This window comes from Medicago sativa, chromosome 1, assembly GCF_051527215.1.
Source record: "Medicago sativa cultivar Bolivia chromosome 1, Bolivia_mono, whole genome shotgun sequence".
Classification (NCBI taxonomy): Eukaryota; Viridiplantae; Streptophyta; class Magnoliopsida; order Fabales; family Fabaceae; genus Medicago; species Medicago sativa.
The window spans coordinates 24,778,688-24,803,231 of record NC_140749.1 but is presented as its reverse complement, the minus strand read 5'-3'; the positions used below and the strand labels follow the sequence as shown (position 1 = coordinate 24,803,231).

The following is a 24,544-nucleotide window of genomic DNA, read 5'->3' as shown; positions in this document are numbered from 1 at the left end:
GAAAGGTAAAATTGAAAGAAAAAATGTTACACCAACACAAAATATTTTTTTATAGAAGTTCGAAATAATTTTTTTAAAGTGCCCAATATTGTTCATATTTTTGTGGATTGTTCCTATTTTAAAGAGATTTAACTATTTTTTTAATTGATAATTTAAATCTATTATATACTTATATATAAAAAGGGATATCAAATTTTTGGATGATTTGTTCACTTCTAGTTATACCTTAAACAAATTTATCTATAAAAATGTTATATTGTTCGTGTCTTTGAAAAAGATAAGCATATACATTATATTTGCTATATTTTTTGTGTCATTGAAAAAGATAATAATGAGTTCTTACAATTTGAAAGGCATAAACATTTAGAGTTATAATTTTAATCAAAATAAAAATTTCATAAAGTGTATTGTTGATAATTTACACGTGTAGCGAGGTAAAAAAGCCGACATACATGCATAGAGAGACCGACTGGACGATAGTAATGTTATAAAAAAGTTAAATAGTTTAAATGAATGATTAAAATAGAAGAAAACAAGTCAGCACAAATAAATCTTTGATCCCAAGTTCTAGTTGGTATTGACTTTATTTCCTCAAATTTTACTCTTTATGAAATTTTTCCATATTTTTATTATTTTACACAATCAAATAAATCATTGTTTTCAAATAAACTAATAATTGTAACTTGACTCATTTTTGCATAGAAAAATCAAACATTTGTGCTTGTATGCACCCTTAGAAGTTGGAATGACAATGAATAGTGTTATGGAGCAGTGGCGGAGCCAGGAATTTCATAGAGTCTGGGCGAAAAATATATGCAAAAAAATTTAAAAGAGAGGTTCGTCTTTTTTTGAACAAAATTACAATTTGAATTAAGAGGGATGAAATATTACCTGCCAAGCTAGATAAAATTAGGAGGTAAATGACCTTTCCGAGATTTCTTTGCGGTGAATGTTCGAATAATATCAATGTCATCAAGTGATTTGAATATCTCCCGCTCGGTGTAACATATCATCAAGTCATTTAACCACTCATTGTTGATCTTGTTGCGCAATTTAGTCTTGATAATCTTCATTGCTGAAAAAGCTCTTTCAACGGATGTTGTCGACACCGGCAATATCAAAGCCAACTCAATGAGTTTGTAGACCAATGGAAATACCAAATGTTTCTCAGTTTGAACCATCTTCATAGCCAAACTTTGAACATCTTCACAAGAAGAAAGGGAAGCATGCCTTTTCACTTGAAGTACATAAGTGTCAAGTTGCTCCCTTATTGTTACACGGTCATCATCAGAAAAGTCAGCATGATAAATATCAGCAAGACGAGCAAGCTTATCAACATCAAACTTGGAGAAAGAGTTCTTGGGGTCAAGACATGGGAAGAAATCAAGGACAATGTTACTTCCTTCACTAAAGCGATGATCCATCTCCACACATATTTTGTCAATATCAATATCAATAACAGTTCCTTAACAATTATCTTTTGAAATCAATATCAATAAGGATAATTTGAAATCAATCAATATCACTAGCTTTTCCTTACCAACTATTAATCAAATTTTCAATTCACATAACAACTACTAATCTCAATTCACATAACAACTACTACTAATCTTTTACTGTAGTAGTCATTCTAAGTTCATTCAAACTTCAATTGCAAATAATCATTCACAATTTCCCATTCGAACTTCATAGCTTTTCCCATTCAAACTTCACATATTTTTCAATTCACCTAACAACTTCTACTAATTTTTCAATTCACATAACAACTACTAAATTTGTCCTTCAAATGATCAATTTTTCAATTGCACAACCAATTTTACAATATTTCTAAAACCCTATAACAAGGAAAGAAAGGAAGGAGAAGAAGAGATTACCTTTAGAGAATTAGAGTGAATGAGAAGAAGAGATTAGCAACCGAGAGAGAGATGAGAGAAGAGATTAGCCGAGAGAGAGAGAGAGAGAGAGATGACCCAGGGGCGGTTTCACGCGTGCCAGAGAAGCCGAGAGATTAGCCGAGTGAGTACTACCGAGAGAGAGAGCCAGAGAAGAGTTTGTGTTGTGTTGTCACGCGTGGTGTGATGTATTTGCCCAATTTGCCCAAATTTTTTTTTTGAAGTGTGTAAATGGGCCTATAGGTTGGGCCTAATGTGAGGAAATTACGGATCGAGCCCGGGCGACCGCCCGGGGTCGCCGGGCGCTAAATCCGCCCCTGTTATGGAGTGATAAAAAATGGTGGCTTGTGTTGAGCAGCAACCCATTCATATGCAAAGTAGAGGTACTTACAAACAATCTGACGCTTAAGTCATCAAAGGAGATTTAGATTGAAGGCATCATTAACTTGAATGCTTGTTTGAGGATGTTCTACTAAAGTAAAATGTTGTTTGAACTTCAATGCCTTAATAAACTCCTGAAACTTGTTGTCTATGAATTGTGTCTCGTTGTCTGTGACCATGACGGTAGGGATACCAAATTTGGCTAGCATGTTTCTTTTGAAGGATTAAAATTATGTTCTTGGCAGTTATTTTGGAAAGTGCTTCGACCTAGATCCAGTTTGTGTAGCCAATGCTTCTTGCATCACAAATTTATTACCTTATTTCATTCGGGTGCTTTCTATTTTCAAAAGAATGTTTACACATGTGTTTTGTTTACGTGAACAAGTTGCACTTCCTGAGCCCGATCAAAAATGCTTCATACTTCTATTGATTAATCAATGTTGGGAATGATAGAGCCAATGAGACTTCCACAATTAATCCTTATTACTTTTCGAGGATCACGCATGTGCCACTTCATTTGGAGTTGGAGAACCCATCCACACAAACAACCCATATGTATTTCTTGTCCTCGAGGGTTGTTGTCATTTTGGTAATAAAATCAGCAAGCACTCGAGCTTTGAATGATTTGCACGCTTCAAACTTCATGTTGAATTTTGAGTGTTCGAGTGATCACCTCATCATTTTTTCGGCCATGTCTCGTCCTAAAATCACATGTCTAATTGGTTGATATGTCTTTACAACACCACTTATTTAGAGTGATATGAAATGATGACTTGTGTCGTGCAACAATTTTTCAAGATGCAAATTGGAGTATCTGCAAGCACTCTAACACTCAAGTTAGTGTAAAATAAAAAAAGTGAGCGGTATTGAAAGGATAAAAGTTGTGTACCATATGTTGGTGGTGAAAGGTGCCTTTTATAGACAAGGGATATGTGTTGTTGTGAATTATATGAAAGGTTGTTACGATCAGTGCTCCATCAATGAAGGATTCTGGCGTCAAATAGGAGTCGTTCATGTGTTACAATTTTGTGGAATTTGAAGCTAGTCCTTAAGGTTGTTACTGTATGAACTGAATTCAAACCTTATTGGGTCAGATCTCAATCTATTTAGAAATTTCATCTAGAAAATTGCTTTTTTGACATGAAATACTTCCTATTGACACAAGCAATTTACCAAAAAGCCCCCAACGGTTGTTAACTACCGCTGAATTCTGTATCTTAAGAACGCAGAAAACTTCCAGTAAGTTACAAGCAGTAAGTTACAATTTCAAAACAACACAAACTCAACTTCACCCCACCTTCAATTGCACGGATTTGAGGCAAATTTCTTCAAGTAATTAACAAGTAAGTACCTTTCTTCCTATTTACATGTAATGTAGGTTGTTTAGGTTGTTAGTTTTCATAATTTTAGCAAAATGTTTAGGGTTTAGGTTAGGTTTAGGTTAGGTTTAAAAATTGCAAATTATGATAGAATTAGATGTTGTTTAGCCTTGTTTATGCTGACATTGTTGTTTAGAGTATGTTTAGGTACAATGTAGTTGAATTTTATGTTGAATTAACATTAATTGTGCTAGTATTTTAAAATGCACTTAAGGTGTTTGATGAAATGCCTAAGTGAAATAATCTTGCTTTTTTGTGATTTTTTTCAAATATGTTAAATTTAATAATGTATATATGTTATAATTATTATAATTTGTGATTTTTTTTCTTCCAAATATGTTAAATTTAATAATGTATATATGTTATGTTGGATTTTGACAACATTATACTTTATAAAGAACTTAAAACTACTGTGAGTAATACATGTATCTGCACAATGTTCTGTTACGGATTCAATATATTATTAACTAGTGGGAAGGTGATTAAAATGCTCATGACTGATAGTAACATTTGTAAATATGAGATGTTTTAAAATATGTGTATGTGTACTTCTAAATTTTCTTTGGTAAATGAATGTAATGAATTGAGTTAATACATAGAATTGAGTTATGCCGTCTAAAGTTAAAAATTATATGAGTATAGTTATGCTGATATGTAGACTGATACAACTGGTAGTGAATTTTTCAGGTGGAGGTATATAATGTGAATATGTGATATGCCTCTCAAACATATATTAATATGGTTTTTTTTTATGAATATGTGAAATGTCTAAGTTGAATGATTCTAAGTTTGAATTTTTATGAATGCCCAAGCAAAATTTGTTACATGTTAAATGCCTTAAGAGTATATAGTTTTTAAGGAAATGCTTAGATACATTCAACTTAGGGATATGCCTAAGTAAAATTTCGTACATGTTACATGCCTTAAAAATATATATTTTTTGGCAACTTATTTGTGTTTTTTAAATTTGTTTTGAACAAATATGGCTAGGGATGAGGATGAGCGGCAACGGGTTATTAGAGAGGATAAGATGCGCAAAGGTAAAGAGGCGAGTACCGCTAGCGCTCGGAGAGAGAAGAGGGATCAAAACCCCTATGTCCCTAAGACTCGGAAGCGCAGGGACCCGAGGATAGATGGAGAGGGCTCACAGGCACAGATGGATTACTCCTCCCAGGTGGTTGATCCGACACCAGCGCATGATTATGCTGGGTATGCGGATGAGAGTTTTGTTGGATATGATCGGATGGAGGAGAAAAGAATGCTTTTTCAGCCGCTGCAGGACGAGGCAGAGGATGAGGGGGTGCCACAGGATGTTGTGGAGGATTATCTTGAGGCAGATAATGTAGTTCATAATGGTGAGCCTGAGGCGGCGACTCAGCCACGACGTCGTCGTGTTCCGTTGATACCGCCGTATCCTGCTGGAGAGCCTCCCTTTCCTGGAGGACCTGAGACCACGACACTGTTGTCCGACTACGCGAGGCACGTGGCAAACCCTCTTTGGGTGAACCATAATAATGTAAGTGTTTAAATTGTTTAAAATTCTTTAAATGCTTTAAAGTGATTATTTAAAATAATGTAGCGTAAGTGTTTTAATTATTAAATAATATGTAGCGTAAGTGATTTAGTTATTTAAAATAATGTAGCGTAAGTGTTTGAAATATTAAATATTATGTAGCGTAAGTGATTTAGTTATTTAAAATAATGTAGTGTAAGTGTTTGAATTATTTAAAATAGTGACAATGTCTTAATTAATTTGAATTTCAGATGTGGTATGATGAAGTGGGTTACAAGAGTATAAATGCAGGGAAAAGGATGAAAGAGCTTGATAAGCCGGAGGCGGGTTTGAGGTGGTTTTTGGAGCCTGTGGAGGGGTCTGGCCTCCATGGTTTGATATACACTGGGTATTCGACTGTGACCCATGCCATGATACGTGCTATGTGCGAGAGGTGGCACACGGAGACCAGTAGTTTTCATCTACCTGTGGGGGAGATGACGATCACTTTGGACGATGTACATAATCTCCTACACATTCCTATTCACAGCCGCATGCTGGACCACGAGGAGGCAATGGATCGGGACCGTTTGATTGATTTGATGACCAGGTTGTTGGGCATGTTAGATGATGATGCCAGGGCTGAGGTTAGGAATGAATCTGCTGGTCATATCAGTTATCTCGCACTGAAGTGGGTTTATGAGGAGCACCTGACAGAGGCTAGACGTCTTGAGGAGCCACAGACGAGGGAGGAGCTGCAGGAGAGAACCAGGAGGAGGGCGAGGTGTGTGAGGAGTTTCCTTCTATATCTCGTCTGTTGTGCGCTGTTCACTAACAAAATAAACAGACACATCGACTTGATATATCTTGATTGCATGGCGGACTTGGGGGCGATTGGGAAGTGGTCATGGGGAGGGATGACCTTAGCCAACCTGTACGATTATCTGGATGATTCTGTTATCTTGAATAACAGAATGATGGCTGGTTGTACGACTCTTTTTATGGTAATAATTTAATATTTATCTTAATTTCTTTATGAATTTATTTTATAAATTTTATTATCATGTTATATTATTTTATAATGTTTTAGATTTATTGAATATTTAACTCGAATAATTATTTGTGTGTATTATTTATTTTGTTGCATGGATAGATTTTGGAGCATTTGCCAGGTCCTTACGCAAGGAAGCCTAACCCGGAGTGGAAGCCGGGTAGACCATGTGTTGGGAGATGGCTTACTAGCAAAGGGCACAAAGATGTGCACCATTACCGCTTACGCCTGGATCGCTTGGAGGTGGATGACGTCAGGTTTTCTACTTATGGTGATCACAGAGACGTGCACCCATTTCAGCTCCTGTGCACTTACTCAGGATGGCTCATGTGCGGGAAGGAGAGGGTGTACCGTCATTTACCTGAGCGGGTAAAGAGGCAGTTATCGTTTGTGCAGGACGTTCCCAGACATCCGTCGGATGTCCCTCCGGTGCCTACGCTGTTGCTGGAAAATGAAAATGGGTTTCTGGAAAATGATCAAGACACGTAGCGGCAGTTAACAACCGCTAGCTTCAGCTTCAACGGTAGTTAACAACCGCTGAGTTCCAGCGGCTGTTAACTGTCGGCGTATCATGGAGCGGTTGTTAACTACCGCTGGGGGTAAAAGCGTCATTTACTAGTGTCAGTAGGAAGTATTCTATGTCAGAAAAGCAATTTTCTTTCATCTATTTAGACTTGCGTGTTCAGACCCAATATAAAAAAATTGGCTTGGGCCGTCCAAAACAAACATGCTCCAATCTAGAAAATTATTGTTCACACTTGTCATAAGGCTAAAAAAGACCACAAAATAACCAAAATGACCCTCGGAAGTTAATTGTTGTCGGTTTCTTATTCATCGGCAATTAACTGCCGTCGGTTTTAAAATCTTCGGCAGTTAACTGTCGATACACTGTTCCATCAGCTGATAACAGGCAACTACTCCCCCAACTCACTATTTCATCATCAACTTTCTTACCTCTTCGATCTATACCCCAAAATCCAATTTTTTCCCCCAATCTTGCTCCAAAATCATTGAAGCATCAATCATAGGAGGTTTCAACACACTTTTGACGTAAAAAAAATAGGTATTGGTCATTTTAATCCGTTTATTTTTGTTGATTTTGCTGTCAGTTTTGGCAAAAACACTAACATGCACGTATCGCACTTAAGTGCCGAAGTATGGGAGCATCGGCAGTTAACTACTGATGGAATTCAGTAGTTAACTACCGATGCGATGACTAAAAAAATGGTAGCTACTACCAATTTTTTTGGATTTTTTGTTCTTTTTTTTGTTTTAATTCATTATGTTATTGATGTTTATGCATTAGTTGGTTGTTAATTGATAGTTATGTGTTGTTTATTTATAGTTATGGTTGAGAACGTGTATAATGATCCGGGAGAGACAAAACCAATTTTTGTCGAAAATTCCGAAGATGTCAAATCGCCTAAGGCTGAAATAATTATGTGGGGGTATATGCGGGTGAGGATCGTTATAAATGCATCTTAAATGGCTTGTATCCTCACACAAATAGTGGTGGTATTGCACTTGTTGATAAGTGGTTGACGCTTCCGGACATGGACACATCGTTGTAAATTATTACAATAGGGTTGTGGTCTTTGTTGACAAATCATGAAATTGGAACTTCAGAATCTTTTTTCCCACTAAGAGGGCTACCACCGGCTAAGCAAAAAAACTCCATCATGTACCTTGGCTTAATTCCCAATCTTTTGTGGTTGTTTTTTTTTTTTTTTTTTATGGTTGTTCGCTACCTCCATCATCTACAGAGTGGAACAATCACAAGAGTAACGATGCATCGACTTGAGAATTGGAGTATTTGGATCAAAAAGCTAGGTTCTGAGATCTCATGAAGATTGAAAAGGAAGAGAAACCGCCCCCACCAAAAAAGGAGTCAAACCAAGCCAAACCTATTTTGTGTGACACTCCTGAAAAAGCAAAGCAAGAATTTAAAGTTATTGGGGAAGATGAAGAAGATTCAATTTCACTTGATGCGATATGACTGATTTTTTGTCGGTGTTCATCCTTTTTTTTTGTCGATATTACACCGGCATATTTTTGGGATCGATATTGTAACACCAATTTTTTGTGGCAAATATATAACTAACATTATATAATTTATATAAATATATGAGTTTTATGTGGTGGAACTAGTGCAATACTTTTTTATTTGTTATTAATGTTTACACATTTGATATATATGTCTATGTTTCCGTCAATTTATTGCTTATTACGTTTCGTTTAATTTCATTCTAATGTATGATTTTTTTCATAATGCTTTTGTAAAGTTAAACATGTCCGAGGTTGCACAAATGGAAGACCGTGTTCGATACTCTGCTTTTAAAAAGACGATTAAGGTTATGATAACTCCGACCGACACTATCGATGATTAGAAGGCACAACTTAACAAATATTTTGAGTATCTTGGTGAAAATCAGTATACACGTCACATATTTGCTCTGATGCCTTGCATGGACTTGGGAGAAGATAAAGATGAAGACATGTGGAAAACAACGATCTATGTGCCTTGACTTATTCGTGACGATAGTGGAAAACAACGATCTATGTGCCTTGACTTATTCGTAAGAAAGCGGCCTGTTCGCAACTCAACCCAGTAATATATTCGGTGGTGATTTCCTTTTTATTTAAAGGTACTTCTCTAAACTCGAAAAGAACACGATTTCCCCTGTTCCCTTTCCACTTGTTTCACGTAAACAAACACATGAGTTAAACTAAAAATAACATTATGGTTTTGGGTCTCTTTCAAATTCGATTTTGAAGTTATCTTAAATTAAGACAATTTGAATAATTTTGCCTAATTTATAATAATAAGTCAAAAAAATGTAAATACGATGACAACATATGTGACATGAAAAATTTGAAAATAAAGATAAAATAGTAGTATTATAGTAACCGGTAAGGCAGTGCCACCAACTACACAAATCCTAATTCACACAGATCTATCTATAAATAACCAACTAACACTTCCTCTCATTCCGCGCTCTGCCCTCCCCTTCCTCCGTAACCATAAGGTGCGATTCACTTCTTTCTCTCCCTCTGTTTCGTTATTCTCTCTAATCCAATTATCATTCTCGTTAATCCTTATTAATCCCGCATTTACCATTAATCTACTCTTTCTAATCTTCATATACCTGATCCACAACACTATCAATTTTCTGCTTAATTTACTCTTTCTAATCTTCTTTTTATTTCTTCTTAGATCTGTAAGCTAAAACAAAATTACCATTTCAGATACTTATAATTTTGCTAATCAAATTACTTAGTTAATTGTAAGATCTACCTGATCTAATCATTGATTAATTTATCAGTTAATCAATTAATTACTTTTTGATTTTAGTTTTGGTTTTGATTTTGTCGGTTACTGATTCAGGAGAATTATTAAGTAAGTAAGTAAACAAAAAGAGAAGAAAATGAAGGTGATAGACAAAATTCGATCAGCTAACTCGGATCCAAACAAAGTAGTATTTTCATTCGAGTTTTTTCCACCGAAAACCGAAGATGGAGTGGACAATCTATTCGAAAGAATGGACAGAATGGTTGCACACAATCCGTCATTTTGCGATATTACATGGGGAGCTGGAGGAACAACTGCTGATCTGACGTTGGAGATTGCGAATAAGATGCAGAATATTATCTGTGTTGAGACTATGATGCATCTTACTTGTACTAATATGCCGGTGGATAAGATTGATCATGCTCTTGAGACGATTAAGAGTAATGGGATTCAGAATGTGCTTGCGCTTAGAGGTGATCCGCCTCATGGACAGGAGAAGTTTGTTCAGACTGAAGGAGGGTTTGCGTGTGCGCGTGATTTGGTATGGTTGGTTTTAACTCTAGCAATTTTTGTTAATTAATCATGATTTTTGAGATAATATATATTGAAATGATATTAGTATTGTTTAGATGTCTTTTACTGTTTTTTGTTATTGTTTTTAGTGTGGTTTTAGATGCATGGTCGAGATATGAAAAGGGATTTAGTATACTTGGATACTTTGTAACTGAATTGATTTTGCCTTTAAAACTTGATTTGATTAGATGAAATAAATAAAATTATATTTTTTTGGTAGGTTGGAAAACTAGTACAACTTTTACAGAAAAGTTGTTTCTAGAATGAAAAACATCCAAATATTTATGACTTTACTTAAATTTCAATTTTAACTGAATCAATTTTGTGAAATATAGTTTATTTAAAATCAGGTATGTGAAATGCTCGCCCAAATCTGGACTTTATCTGTCTTGATGTTTCAAGTGATTGTTCCTTTAGGCACTGTGCGAAGATTTAAGAATCATATTTAGTTGAAACACTCTTTCATTTGTAGTTCAAGTTTTTTGAATAATTTGTGTATCGGTTACTATTATAACATTTCTATTTTTGCCATGGATGGCTGCATATTATTGTGTGATTTCAGGCCTTAGCTTATGCTCAACTTTACCCATTGGACTTGATTTATTTTGTGGAGAATAGCATGTGTTCAGTAAATAGATTTTTGTTTAAGCTATTTTCTGAGAAAATATTTTCATGAAACTCTTCAATATGAAAAGCTTCTTAGTTGTGAACAGACATACTTTTTATATAACACTGCTTGATCCATCTTGGGAGATGACTTCTGAAAATACGATGCTATTTTTTTCGTACTCAGAAGATTCTTTATGCATTGATATTTTCAAATATTATTGCTCCCAACATAGAAACTAATAAAGAACCTAAAAATGAAAAGAAACACCTTTTAGAAAACATAGTTTCAAATATATAGACAACAGTTTCCAATAAGTTATGGAACATTATATTCCATTCATACTGATGATAAAACCCGAAGCTTACTTTCATGAAATTTGACATACATGTCGGGTCTTGAGTCTTGATTTTGTGGATGCTGATACTTTTGTAGGTTCAACATATCAGAAGCAAATATGGTGACTACTTTGGCATTACCATTGCTGGTTATCCAGGTTTGTTGCTTATGTTATCATTTGTTCAACTTTATTATCGCTTTCTTCTTCGTGCTTTTCTGCTCCTCTTCTCACCATCATTTGCTCTCATTAATATTGTCTTTCTCTTCAGAGGCACATCCGGATGTTATCGGAGCTGATGGGTTGGCTACAGCGGAAGGTTATCAAAGTGATCTTGCTTACTTGAAGAGCAAGGTCAGAATGCACCCTTTTGATTGATCAAAAGTTATATATTTTTTTAGCAGTTCTAGAATAGAATTTTTAAGAATTGTTTAAATCTATGACTAGCATGCTTAAATATGTAAGATAAGAAAAAGATAAATCAGAAAAGTTGTATTCATTTATGAATAAAAGTTGCTAGTTTCTTCCTTTTAAAAAAGAAAATGAAAATGCAAAACTAAAGAGGCAGGGGTGAGCTGCAGCCAAGGGGGTATTGCAGGGAATTTTTGTTCATCTTTCTGTCTTATTTCTGGCATCCTTTTCTGAGCTTATGTTCCTTTTATAGGTTGATGCTGGAGCAGATTTGATTGTCACCCAGTTATTTTATGACACTGATATATTCCTCAAGTTTGTGAATGATTGTCGCCAAATTGGGATAACTTGTCCTATTGTGCCTGGAATTATGCCCATTAACAATTACAAGGGATTTATCCGCATGACTGGTTTTTGTAAAACAAGGGTAAGCAAAAAAATGTTATATAGATCTTCCAGCATTATGTTTTCTAAAAATTCTATTATCTCAGGGATCATGCGTGCCTCAAATAAGGCATGAAAAGTAACTTGATAGTTAAAGATTTGTTAGATGTTTTCTTTTTACTCATGTATTTTGTCAGTCAATGTAATGGATTGTAATTACTAATTATAATATATTGTTTCATTTTTTAACGAATCTAGATACCTGCTGAGATAATGGCTGCTTTAGAGCCTATCAAGGACAATGAAGAAGCTGTCAAGGCTTATGGAATACACCTGGGAACTGAAATGTGCAAAAAGATTATGGCTCATGGAATTAAGACACTGCATCTTTACACGCTAAATATGGAGAAATCTGCATTGGCGATTCTAATGGTTTTCTCCTAATTCATGCAACTTCTAGCTTGTGTTATTGCATATTGTCAATTTGTCATTAACCAATTTTTATTTAAGATTGAACTGTTTGTTTAAAGCACATGACTGGTTTTATATCTAAAATGCCCCCTTCCCGCAATGCAAGAGCCCTTTGGGCTTGAAGTGTGGCAATGCGCACATACACTTACCTTGTGCAGAAATGCAATTTTTTATAGTATGGATGAAACAAGGATCAAGCTCCATCCCACGTAGTTATAGATATTCTAATCTAGTGTTATATCCCAAATGCTCGAGCTGATGGCTGTGAAAACATTTGAATAACTGTATATGTAACATTTTTTTCTTCATATTATTTTGGCTAGACTTTACTCAAGTGGATATTGATTTTATTGCTTGCAGAGCCTGGGCTTAATTGAAGAATCCAAAATTTCTAGATCCTTACCTTGGAGACGCCCGACAAATGTTTTCCGTGTGAAAGAAGATGTTCGCCCAATCTTTTGGTATACTATTGTTGCAGTTATTGTTTTGTTACCAAGTATAAGAGGCATGTTTGTATTTGTTTGAAGCATTTCTCACATTTCTATCCAACAATTGTAGGGCAAATCGCCCAAAAAGCTACATATCAAGGACCATAGGATGGGAACAATACCCACATGGGCGTTGGAGTGATTCCGGTAACCCGTCATATGGCGCATTAACTGACTATCAGGTGCAGATGGCACTTCATGATTTTAATATGTTGATGTTACACTTTTATTTTCTTTCACTGTTCATATAAATTTCTTTACAATGTGCAGTTCATGCGACCACGTGCAAAGGACAAGAAGCTTATTGAAGAATGGGCAGTTCCCTTGAAAAGCGTTGAAGATATTTATGAGGTAGAATTACTGTAGTTGGTATGTTGCTATGTAGCATTCTTACCAACAGTTCAAGATCAACTAAATTTTGTTTCATTGTTACATATCAGAGATTCAGATTGTTTTGCCTGGGAAAGTTGAGAACCAATCCTTGGTCAGAACTTGATGGTCTTCAGCCAGAGACAAAGATCATAAATGAGCACCTGGAGAAGATCAACACAAAGGGCTTCCTCACCATCAATAGCCAGCCCGCAGTCAATGGGGAAAAGTCAGATTCTCCTATTGTAGGTGGGTGGAAAAATGTTCTGTGTCCATGCATGATTTTTTCTGAATAAAATTATGACAATTCCTGATTATAATGCCTAGTGAAATATTGAGGGTATTAATGTCATCCGTATTATTGAATTTGGTAACATGAGCTAGACTAACTTTTTTTTCTTTTTTTTTTTTGACATATTTACTAGGCTGGGGTGGACCTGGTGGTTATGTTTACCAGAAGGCGTACTTAGAGTTCTTCTGCTCCAAGGAAAAGCTGGATACACTTGTTGAGAAATCCAAGGATAGACCATTCCTAACTTATATGGCTGTTAATAAAGAAGGGATCTGGAAGTCTAATGTAGGCCAAACCGATGTCAATGCTGTGACATGGGGGGTCTTCCCAGCTAAGGAAATAATACAACCAACCATTGTAGATCCTGTCAGCTTTAACGTGTGGAAGGATGAGGCTTTTGAAATTTGGTCAAGAGGATGGGCGAGCTTATACCCTGAGGCTGATGCATCCAGGAAACTGGTCGAAGAGGTTAGTTTTTAGACCAACAAATCCTTTAAAGCTTGAACATAACTTTCTTATAAATAATATAGGATCTGTTTGATTCCCAGAGGGCCGATCGATTCACTTCATAAAATCTGTTTCTCAGTATTTTAAAAATGAAATGTGAAAAACGTGTTGTTTTTGTAAAACTGTTTTTATTTTATTGGTTTTAAAATAAAAAGTCAAACAATATGATACTTGTTTTAGAAAACTAAAACAACCAATTTTTTAAAAATTCAACCATACACTGAATTGACTAGACCTTTGCGTCATGGTTCAACTTTTTTGTACTGTTCTAACTGCGATGAAACCATGATCCAACTGTTCAAATAACTGAACCATAGAGAGTTCCAGTTCATGGTTAATCAATTGAACCATTTGGTTCAAATTTTGAAACATTGAATCAAACAACCCCATATATTTCATGTCAGCATTGTATTTTGTTTTTGGCTGTAGAGGCTTCAGAGTTTTGATAATTCTTTGTAATCATGTCACAGGTTGGCCGCAGCTACTTCTTGGTCAGCTTGGTCGACAATGATTATGCCAATGGCGATCTTTTTGGTGTGTTGGCTGATTTCTGACACGAGCTTCTTAATTAGTCCTTTAAACGAAGCCAGTTCTGTTGCTCGTCAAGTTTTTCCTTTCTTTTCTTTTTTTCCATTGAACGTGATTATTCATATTATATAGATGATTTTATGTTGGATTGTCAAATTAATTGTTTGGAATATATGGCAAACATCATAATGTTGTCATGTTTCAGACTCATGAGTAATCTGTAATTTCATAAATCACATTGACTTGAAAACAAGTCGCTCATTCCTTTGAATTTCATTCCTTTGAATTTCATGGTTGTATGTGACTGAATTTTTATTTATAAATATATATGTGAATGGAAGTAGAAGAAGAAAATTGAAGTCGTATGTTTTGCAAGGAGAATCTCTTTTTTCTTTATATCTTTCTCTATTTCTGCCCTCAATTAACGAGATGCGAGATGTTTGAAATAGCTAATCCAGAAATTATTGTGGATTTATCACTTGATACAACTTATGTTGATATATTTTTTAGTTTATTTTATGCCAAGTACATCATACGGTCTTTTAAGCATATGTTTTTAGCAAGTTAGTTTTTCAGTTTTGTTTCCAACAAATTTATTTTTAAGTCATAAAACGGCTGCGTGATTACCCTTTTTTCCCATCAAACTCTGTTTAAAAAGTGTTTATTTGATCATTTAATTCTAGAGGGGCAGGTCCATAGGGTGTTTATTGACACATTTCTGCACATTTTCTTCTTCTGTCTAAATTCAAACCTAATCTAACAAATAAAGATTTCATCAACATTTTAAATCAACTAATTAATTGATTTCGTTTCAAACAAAAATGGGATAATACACATGAAACCTAGTTTTGAAAGGAATGAATTTGAGCTTGCCACTAAATCTTTGACAGCCATGAGATAAATTGTTAATAGAGTTGGGTAAAAGGGTAATGGTGTTATATTCCCTCCGTTTCAAAATACATGTCAAAGTCAATCATTTCACATATGCCAATGCATAATTTTGACCGTTAATATCTTTAATTATCTAAAGTAAAAAATTATAAAAATTTAATCTTTTGAAAATATTTGTCGAGACAAATCAAACAACATCTTATATGCTAATATTTGTATTTATACATTAGTGAAAAAGTATGGTCAAAGTAAGTCAAGTGAATAGTGCACATTGCAAAAATTGGACATGTATTTTAAAACGGAGGGAGTATTTCACAACTTAATGGCCATTTATTATTTTTGAAATAATTAACTTGTTATAAACAACTAACTTAAAAGACCGCAAAATTTGTCAACAATACCATGTAAATCAGTGCTTAATTTTACTTCGTTGTCAGTTTGTTTAAAATAAAAGTTGTTATCACGATGAAAATAGTTTATATAAGTGCTTAATTTTACTACATTGGAATCTTTTCTTTTGTGTGTGATCAAAACACGAAAATTGCGCAACACAAAGAGATTCCTTTAAAACAAATCCCATAATAAAAATTCTTCAAAAGTTAAAGTTTGTCCATGGACCAACATTTTTGCTTTCCAAAAATATTTTGAAAAACAGAAACCAACTTATAAATTCTTCTGTTGAAACTATAATATATAGTACTTATAAATTTTTTCCTAAATTTCAGCAAAACGAAACTCAATAGCAAGGTAATGAGCAAAGATACCAACCATAAAAAATAATAATTGAAAACTTGAATTGGTGGGGTGTGTCAAGCCAATGTTATAGTGCAACACATTAGCGACACAGGAGAGGACTAGCAGCAAGCAACTAAAGTTGCCCCCTAAAAAAGTAATTTAATATCATGTGAACCATTGGTCCACATATTAGATATTAAACTGATAAGAACAGATACTACACTTGATCTTAGTCAAAAGGCCGAGAAAGGTATGAGTTGAAAGATGAACTTGGTGCTGCTTTTATATCTGACATGTTCTCAGTTGCTTTCTTGATTGCTCGATGTGGGACTATTTCTCATTCTACGCATGTGTTGCCAACAAAGAGCAATTTCCAAGCAGAGCATACGCAACATAGAGCCCACCAACGCATTTCACCAATTCATCCACTAGAATAATTAAAATGCAGATTAAATCCTACGGAACAGTGCAGAAAATTTGAAGCAAATGCTGTTCAATCTCAATATTCATTCAACATGAACATCATAGATCAGTATAGGCACCATTTGATCATTTAAGCTTCAACCATATTTAAAACTTGTTTTCTTAACCATCATTGTTTATTAAATTCATTTGGCCTAAAAATTCTTTAACATATGTTTTTGCTGCAGGTTAATAAATTCATTTCATGTATATATTTAGTGGCTGATCCCCCCAACAGAGATAGAAATTCTGCTAGAAGGTCCAAATAAAAATTGTTGTTCAACTTAATTTAGTTGAATCATTGTATTTACATTTTAGATTTAAACTGAATGGACTAATAGTATAGGATTATTTATAGTTCAAACCGCATTCACAAGCTAAATGATTTTATTTTATTTTCACAATGAAAAGCTTATAGCATTTCATTAATTAGAATATCGCGAATAGAAGTACGAATATCGATGAAAATGCGGAAACTAGCTAAAAATAAGGCCGTTTTCACTAACACATGAGCAACCTCATTGACTTGTCTCCTAAGAAACTCTACGTTAGATTATATCTATAGTCTTGTATAATATAACTAAGATCGGACAACCCTAGACGTTTATTGTGGAATTTATCAACCACACACTTTGAATCCAATTCAAAATCACCTTCTCTGGCTGCAATTCGTTAATACATTTGATTGTCATTAGCTAGAGCAAAATTTCCTTGAGATTGATGTTGATGTGTTTGGGTTATAAACGATTTCACAAATCAAAGGTTAAAGAGGAACAATAAATGAATCTTTGATAGCTCAATGATGAAGATGAAGAGAAGAAAGTGAGGATTTTAGAGAGGGTTCAAATTGAGATTGAAGAGAACGGAGAATGATCAATCCAAGATAATGAACAAAATTGGATTCCCCTACTTTTTGCATACGTGAGATACAAGGTCGCATACATGAAAGTATGATTCCACACTGATATTTTCGACGACAACACATTGATTGTGCATACGTGAAATCTTTTCTTGTGTGTACGACCACGAAAAGTGTTTGTGTTCAAAGAGTTTCCATTAAAACAAATATAATGACAAAAAATCTTCAAAAGATAAAGTTGGTAATGGGCCCTTACATTTTTTCTTTCCAAAAATAATTATTTAAGAAAAAACTTTTTCCAAATAAATCTTTTTTTTGGAACTATCAAATAAGTTCTAAGATAGCATATGAATCAACGTGGGACACAGTAGCCATGTGCCAAATTTGAACCAGAATAAAAATTTAAACTTGGATTGGTGGGGTGCGCCAAGCCAATGCTATAGTGCAACGCATTGGCGACACACGAGAGGACCAGTAGCAAGCTACTAAAGTTGCCTCACCCCCTCAAAAAAGTAATTTAATATCATGTGGACCAATGGTCCACATATCAGATATTAAACTGATAAGAACAGATACTACACTTGATCTTAGCCAAAAGGCCGAGAAAGGTATGAGTTGAAAGTAGGACTAGCTGCTGCTTTTATATCTGACATGTTCTCAGTTGCTTTCTTGACTGCTCGATGTGGGACTATTTCTCAATGTACGCATGTGTTGCCAACAAAGAGCAATTACCAAGCAGAGGAAATGCCAACATAGAGCCCGCTAAAGCATTTCACCGATTCATCCATTAAAAGTTGCACCAGCTTGGTAATGGTAGTGGTCATTGATGCATAAGTAAAACTAAAGTTGAAGAATTAAAGATCAAAGTTAGAACAACAACTGGTTTCAAAAGAGAAAAGAATCAATAATAATCGCAAACAGTAGACAAAACATGTCCGGTAACGAAGTTCGGGCTAGTGTCATACCCAACAACTAAGATCCTTGGACCTTGGAAAGGAGAGGGATTCACCGAGTGATTTCTCTTCTCACAATTCTGATATCTATTGGTTCTCTTACTGATCTATACACATTCCAACTATCCTGAGAAACACTAAGATAGATATTGATGAAAGAATCACCACTAACATAAACCATAGACAAAGGACTGCTCCATCGGATTAGTCAGTCCTTAGACTAGTTACCGAGTTTCCAAAAAAATAATTGGGTTGGGAAGAATTGGTTGTGACCTTGAAGACGGTATAATTTCGTAAGAGTCATAAAATTAAAATTAGAGGTACCAAATATTTGAAGATGAATATTAACTTCAGAGTACCGAGTTCAATTTCCGTGTTCCATAAAATAGGCATTAGTGTCACTTTAATTAATAAAAATGTCTTTCTTGCCTAATTTTATTAGATTTTTTTAACACGTTTCGTAATTAAACTCAAACTGAAAACAAAAGAAAATATAACTTGACTGGATGTCATGTCACATGTCTTGGAGCTTTTCCTAAGCAGATGACTTCTAATGGTCTTCCTTTTCATATCCACCCGCCAAAACATTTTCAAATTCCGTTTTTTTACTTTCAGATTCTTCTTTTTAGTCTCACTTTCCTCACGAACACATGTCTTGTCACCAAATCTCAGCACTCCCTTATTATTATATGCTTCAAACTCTTATGATCGTTAAACACCGTGAACTTGACACAATATAGATCATGCTTCCAAATCTTCAAAGAAAAAGAATTGCAGCCAACCCTACGTCATGGGTAGCGTAATTCCTCTCATGGATCGTCAATTGTCTCAAACAATTGGCTACTACGCAGCCTCCCTGCATCAAGGCACATCCCAAACTAAGGAAACTAAATAACCTGCATACTGTCTTAGGGATTTCCTTACTTCTGCTTCGACTTTAGAAACATTCACTAATATCCCAACTCTATTTATCACATGCCCCAAGAATTGAAATTCACTAAAACATATTATAGATCGATTTACTCGAAAAACTTTTAGAAAACTATGGTTTCTGGAATTAGGAGTCTATATTGACTCTAAAAAATTTCAACACATACAATTATGATACCTCTAAAATAACCAACTTTAACAAATGAGTTGTTGAAGTAGGAGACTATGGTTTCAAACAACATCTTCTATATCTATATCATCAGTAAATCCACTTCCTAGACTGGTATGAGTTGAAGAATCCCTCCTATTATCAATGTCATTCTCATTGGAAACATGTGATGCCAACTCAAGATGGAGAGCCTCTTCTAGTTGACATAATACATAACCCATTGGTGGTCTGTCCTCCCGACGCTCCTCCAAGCACTTCCATGCCAACTCTAAAACCTTGTTTAGAGAATCCATATTCACTTTGCCAATCAAATATGGGTCCATCATTTCATGAAAGATACCCTTTTTATCGCAGCTTAATGCCCACAATGCCAAATTCATCTGTTGCGTTGGAAGGGCATCATCTAAAGCAGGTTTTCCACATAACACTTCAATCAACACCACTCCAAAAGAGAAAACATCTGATTTCTTAGTTAGAAATTTAGTCCTAAAATATTCGGGATCAACATAGCCAAAACTACCCTTTACATTAGTTGTAATGTGACTCTTATCAAGAATAGGACCCTTTTTCGATAGGGAAATGTTAACTAGTGCCCCCGGGCACTGGTTAAGGACCTTAAATAGTAACTTTTTATAAAAGTTTGTGTAATCAGTGCATTGGAAATTGAAAACTTTTAAGTTTTGAAAAAATAATTTCTTAATTTAGCATGCTTAACGAGTGCCCCGGGGGCACTCGTTAACAAGACCCTTTTCGATATGCCAAAATCAGCAACTTTTGGCACAAGATTTTCGTCCAAGAGAATGTTTGTTGTCTTCACATCACGGTGAATTATGCTTTGTTTAGCTCCAGTGTGAAGATATAAAAGTCCCTTTGCAGCCCCTAAGCATATCACTAGGCGTTGCTTCCAAGATAGAGGAACAAAGTCTCTCCCATATAGATGACTGCTGAGAGATCCATTTGCCATGTAATTGTACACAAGAATCAGTTCCGAGTCTTTGTTACAACAACCTACAAGAGAGACAAGGTTTGAATGACTAAGACCAGACAACAACTCAATCTCGTTGTGGAATTCACCGAGACCTTGTCTAGATTCAGGATTTGCTACTTTGATAGCTACTACTTCCCCATTTTCAAGTGTTCCTTTATACACTTTGCCAAATCCTCCTTTTCCAATTATTAGCTCAGCGTCAAAACAATTCGTTGCTTGTTTCATCTCATGCAAGGTAAAATGTCTCGGAAGCACAAAATTAGTTACTGATTTCTTCTTCCTCCTGCGAGCTTTCAAGTAATAAAATGATAGTCCACCAAATGCTAAAAACGCGAAAACACACACACTGCAACCGGTTAAAATGATGATCCACCAAATCCCTAGCTTTCTACTTGTTTGCAAACTTATTTTTGGTGAATGCGAAACACTAGAAGGAAAACTTTGAAAAGAAGAAAACTCATTCAAGCCACTTGCGTTGTTGCTAATCTTCAATATCTCGACACCACTCATGATTGCATTTAACGTTTCTTTCATTGTATCGGGATTAACACTCACACTCAGTTTCAAAGTGTTTCCTGAGGCGTGCGAGATGAAGTCGTAGTAATATGGCATAGCAAGTCCCTTGGTTTTTGATGAGAGAGTGAGATTTCTAACAGCAAATGCTTCGTTTATAAATAAATCGAAAGCCATATTGTTGTTTAGTGAATTGCTAATAATGTCACAGAAATGAACCCGAACAAAGTACATGAAGTTCAGATCTACGATGAAGACCCAGCTTAAATCGGTTCGCTGTGACTGTGATGCAATTTTCAAGGTTCTGGCTGTAGCATAAAGCAATGGTGGAGCACCAATAGAGTATTTTATTGCAGCAGGGTTAGTAGAAACAACAAGATCAGAACTAGTGGAGCTGTTTAAGGGGTGGTAGAAGTAATATTCGTCATTCTCCCAAATCCTTCCAAGGGTGTCACTGAAAGATGCACCACCAATACTGACTCTGTACACCGTTTCAACGATAGATTTTGAAAAATGTTCAAAAAAGCCTGATGGATTTAGAGTTACTACAATTTGGTCAGGGAAGAGCTCATCTGGTATAGAGATAACTTCGATGGCATTAATAAAGCCGAGTGAATTGTATTGAGGGACGAAAGTAAGTGATAACTTGTCTGATGTAATGTTGATTGAATACTCCTTCATCAAATGAGAGCTATTATAGTTCGTGAAAGTAAAATTATTGAGAAGCACAATACTATCAGCGGTTACTGTTATCGTGGCAAAGGTCATGTTCGGGTTGGAATCAGGAAAAGGGTGAAAATAGAGACGGATCCAATGTCTCCCTTGTTGTTGAATTTTAAATGTATATGATGTCGTATCAAAGAAGAGTCGAGCTGAGTTATAGAGTGGTGAAAGGGTACTGTTGAGTTTCGAAGTAATGGCTAAAGATTTGTTGGCTATTATTTGAAGGTTTGAATGTTCGAATTCAATATCAGGTGTAAAAGTTCGACCCTGAAACGTGATATTTTGGGAAGAACCACAAGCGATCAAATAATTATCGATGGGATTGATTGATGCAAATGATTCCCGGCATGCAATGTAAAGTAAAAGAATTAGAACAAAAGGTGTATACTTAGGAACTTCTGGCATTGCCATATTTGTTCCTTTTATGGAATATATATTGATTGTAGTAAATCACTACTGAAGCTCTTGTTATATAGACTTTGTTTGAACAATTCCTATAAGAGCATCTCCAATGGGGGGTCCTTACTTAACAAGGACCACTCCCCGTTAAGGACCCTCCATTGGAGGAAGAAAAATTGAGTCCCCGTTAAGGAATGGGCAACTATATAAGGACTCTCTCTCTCCTGGGTAACTAATGGGTCCCACGTTTAAAAAAGTAATAAAATGTGTACTACTTGGTCCCACTTGCATAAAGAAGTAATAAAATATGTACTACTTGGTCCCACTTGCATAAAGAAGTAATAAAATGTGTACTACTTGGTCCCACTTGTAAAAATTAGTAATAGATAAATTATTTTTGTTTAATATGAAAAGATAGTGGGACATATTTAAGTATTTTTCATTGGAGTCCTTATTAGTGTATTGTCGTTGGAGTCATTGAGTCCTTAATAGGTACTTTTATTAAAAAATTATAAATAAGTGATGTGTCACGTGGGGTCCATTTAAGGAGTCCTTGTTAAGGAACTACCATTGTGGATGCTCTAAGGCTCTGAAGACATATTAAAGAGTAGTTTATTATAGCTGTAAAGCACAAAAGAGGATGGTTCTAAATTGTGATTAGGCCTGAGATTATAGTATAATAATTTATTTAAACCCCAATTTCCATGTATTTGGAAGATTTGAAAACCAATGCAAACAAATTATTATTATACTACACACGTTATATATCTCATTATTTTTACTTATTTAATCACAGGTAGTCTTATTTTGACTTTAAACCCCATGTTCAAGTATTTCCAAGATTTGAAAACCAATGCAAACAAAATACATATATATACACACACGTTAGTGTTATTTAATTGCAGTTAGTCTTATTTTTACTTTTCTCATTACCAACAGTATTTGGAAGATTGCTTATGTGAAACAGACATTTTGTTTTTTTAATAAAAAAATTCACGAAATTAGCTGGAACAAATTGATTTCCATTAGAAGCCCAATTGATTCTTCAATATCCACGTCAACAAATGGTAGCATGAACAAAACTTCCTTGATCATCTCGAATACATATGTCAGTACCAACCTTGTTGTGAAACTCCGAAAAGGCTGCATCCACATTGCATTTGTAGCGTCGACCAAGACGAGGTTTTGTCCATGACAGAATTTGCAGCAATCTTATGACGCCTTACTGTTTAAGTCCTGGACCAATTGGTGAGTAGAGTAGCAGCATGTGCACTCACAGTAGCCGATGCCTCTACTTCATTATACCAAATTTTGTTGTTCCTTTATTTCCTGATTGAAATTCTGCTCCAGTCTGAGAGTGTGAAGTATGGTGTTGAATGAAATTCCAAAGACCAGCTCTACGCCAACAAAGCTCACTGTAATGAAATTTGAAAAAACTCATGATCAATATCTTCGATACCATTTTCGCATAGCGCACAGTTCGGAAGGTAAACTAGCTGTCAACGTAACAAAAATACAATAAAGTTTAGACATAAATGAACAAGGAAAAAAAAACTAATGGCAATAGCTTGCCTTATTCAACTGGACTATTGTTATACTAATACATAACTAGCTTAAAATATATGATCATATATCAGTCGTCACTAAAGAATGAACTAGCTTGCCTTATTCACTATGAGTTGATTCTTTGTTCTCCAAGAAATCAGTATTCATATATGGCTTTGGTTTTAGAATTACAACTACACAGAGTCTTGTCTTGGTTTTCCAAACCAAAGGTCATGAGTTATAGGACAGAGACAACCTGACAATGTGGTAAGAATGATTGACGACCTTCCTCTTGTAAGATCTGATCCATATGTTAGTCATAGAGGTGAAGACTTATAACTACTATAAAACTGAATTTGCAACCTTATTTGCAACACTGAATTTGCAACCTTATTTATTGAATACCATATGAAACAAATAAACTTAGGCATCATCAAGTAATTGCTAGTAGCAACCAATCAAACAAATATTTCATTACTTATATAACCCAATGCCTCTTCACAAAGCCAAGCCAATACATACTACGTGCCATATAGGGATAGATTTGAACCACAATAAAAATTTAAACTTGAATTGGTGGGGTGCGCCAAGCCAATGCTATAGTGCAACGCATTGGCAACACTCGAGAAGCCTAGTAGCAAGCTACTAAAATGGCTTCTCCCCCTCAAAAAAGTAATTTAATATCGTGTGAACCATTGGTCCACATATCAGATATTAAACTGATAAGAACAGATACTACACTTGATCTTAGCCAAAAGGCCGAGAAAGGTATGAGTTGAAAGATGGGCTTGGTGCTGCTTTTATATCAGACAACTTCTCCGTTGCTTTCTTGACTGCTCGATGTGGGACTATTTCTCAATGTACGCATATGTTACTACTAGGCCAACAAAGAGCAGTTACCAATCAGAGTAGTATATTACAGTATA

The 24,544-nt window shown here is 35.1% G+C and overlaps 4 protein-coding genes and 3 non-coding genes across 7 annotated transcripts; 2 read left to right on the top strand and 5 right to left on the bottom strand.

Moving 5' to 3' along the window:
- Positions 1-795: 795 nt before the first annotated feature.
- LOC146953848 (uncharacterized) lies at positions 796-1,454 on the bottom strand. Its single transcript, XM_085750040.1, has one exon. The coding sequence runs from the start codon at positions 1,422-1,424 to the stop codon at positions 900-902; it is 525 nt and encodes a 174-aa protein (XP_085606166.1). The 5' UTR covers positions 1,425-1,454; the 3' UTR covers positions 796-899.
- A 3,180-nt stretch (positions 1,455-4,634) lies between these two features.
- Positions 4,635-6,684, top strand: LOC146953847 (protein MAINTENANCE OF MERISTEMS-like). The gene is made up of 3 exons (XM_085742896.1): positions 4,635-5,168; positions 5,417-6,148; positions 6,298-6,684. The coding sequence occupies exons 1-3, from the start codon at positions 4,635-4,637 to the stop codon at positions 6,682-6,684; spliced, it is 1,653 nt and encodes a 550-aa protein (XP_085599022.1).
- A 2,503-nt stretch (positions 6,685-9,187) lies between these two features.
- On the top strand, positions 9,188-14,805 carry LOC146953846 (methylenetetrahydrofolate reductase (NADH) 2-like). Its single transcript, XM_085712002.1, has 12 exons — positions 9,188-9,221; positions 9,581-10,025; positions 11,100-11,160; positions 11,273-11,355; positions 11,666-11,839; positions 12,055-12,228; positions 12,628-12,728; positions 12,826-12,937; positions 13,026-13,106; positions 13,196-13,373; positions 13,550-13,884; positions 14,394-14,805. Exons 2-12 carry the CDS (start codon positions 9,621-9,623, stop codon positions 14,475-14,477), a joined length of 1,788 nt encoding a protein of 595 aa, XP_085568128.1. The 5' UTR covers positions 9,188-9,221; positions 9,581-9,620; the 3' UTR covers positions 14,478-14,805.
- Positions 14,806-16,141: 1,336 nt separating this feature from the next.
- Positions 16,142-16,331, bottom strand: LOC146953845 (U2 spliceosomal RNA). The gene has a single exon (XR_015025086.1). It is a non-coding gene; the product is annotated as a U2 spliceosomal RNA (small nuclear RNA).
- A 1,483-nt stretch (positions 16,332-17,814) lies between these two features.
- LOC146953844 (U2 spliceosomal RNA) lies at positions 17,815-18,010 on the bottom strand. The gene has a single exon (XR_015025084.1). It is a non-coding gene; the product is annotated as a U2 spliceosomal RNA (small nuclear RNA).
- Positions 18,011-19,383: 1,373 nt separating this feature from the next.
- On the bottom strand, positions 19,384-22,168 carry LOC146953843 (receptor-like protein kinase THESEUS 1). The gene is made up of 2 exons (XM_085711995.1): positions 20,196-22,168; positions 19,384-20,013 (listed from the first exon to the last, which is right to left on the bottom strand). The coding sequence occupies exons 1-2, from the start codon at positions 22,083-22,085 to the stop codon at positions 19,513-19,515; spliced, it is 2,391 nt and encodes a 796-aa protein (XP_085568121.1). The 5' UTR covers positions 22,086-22,168; the 3' UTR covers positions 19,384-19,512.
- Positions 22,169-24,194: 2,026 nt separating this feature from the next.
- LOC146953842 (U2 spliceosomal RNA) lies at positions 24,195-24,390 on the bottom strand. Its single transcript, XR_015025082.1, has one exon. It is a non-coding gene; the product is annotated as a U2 spliceosomal RNA (small nuclear RNA).
- Positions 24,391-24,544: the final 154 nt, after the last annotated feature.

Excerpts from the sequence above, each read along its gene's own strand:
- LOC146953848 (XM_085750040.1), bottom strand. The coding sequence starts at position 1,424 with ATGGATCATCGCTTTAGTGAAGGAAGTAACATTGTCCTTGATTTCTTC.
- LOC146953843 (XM_085711995.1), bottom strand. The coding sequence starts at position 22,085 with ATGGCAATGCCAGAAGTTCCTAAGTATACACCTTTTGTTCTAATTCTT. Across the intron at positions 20,014-20,195 it reads ATTTTGGCATATCGAAAAGG|GGTCCTATTCTTGATAAGAG; the intron begins GTCTTGTTAACG and ends CTATCGAAAAAG.
- LOC146953847 (XM_085742896.1), top strand. The coding sequence starts at position 4,635 with ATGGCTAGGGATGAGGATGAGCGGCAACGGGTTATTAGAGAGGATAAG. Across the intron at positions 5,169-5,416 it reads TTTGGGTGAACCATAATAAT|ATGTGGTATGATGAAGTGGG; the intron begins GTAAGTGTTTAA and ends TTTGAATTTCAG. Across the intron at positions 6,149-6,297 it reads GTTGTACGACTCTTTTTATG|ATTTTGGAGCATTTGCCAGG; the intron begins GTAATAATTTAA and ends TTGCATGGATAG.
- LOC146953846 (XM_085712002.1), top strand. The coding sequence starts at position 9,621 with ATGAAGGTGATAGACAAAATTCGATCAGCTAACTCGGATCCAAACAAA. Across the intron at positions 11,356-11,665 it reads TTGCTTACTTGAAGAGCAAG|GTTGATGCTGGAGCAGATTT; the intron begins GTCAGAATGCAC and ends TTCCTTTTATAG. Across the intron at positions 12,229-12,627 it reads CTGCATTGGCGATTCTAATG|AGCCTGGGCTTAATTGAAGA; the intron begins GTTTTCTCCTAA and ends TATTGCTTGCAG.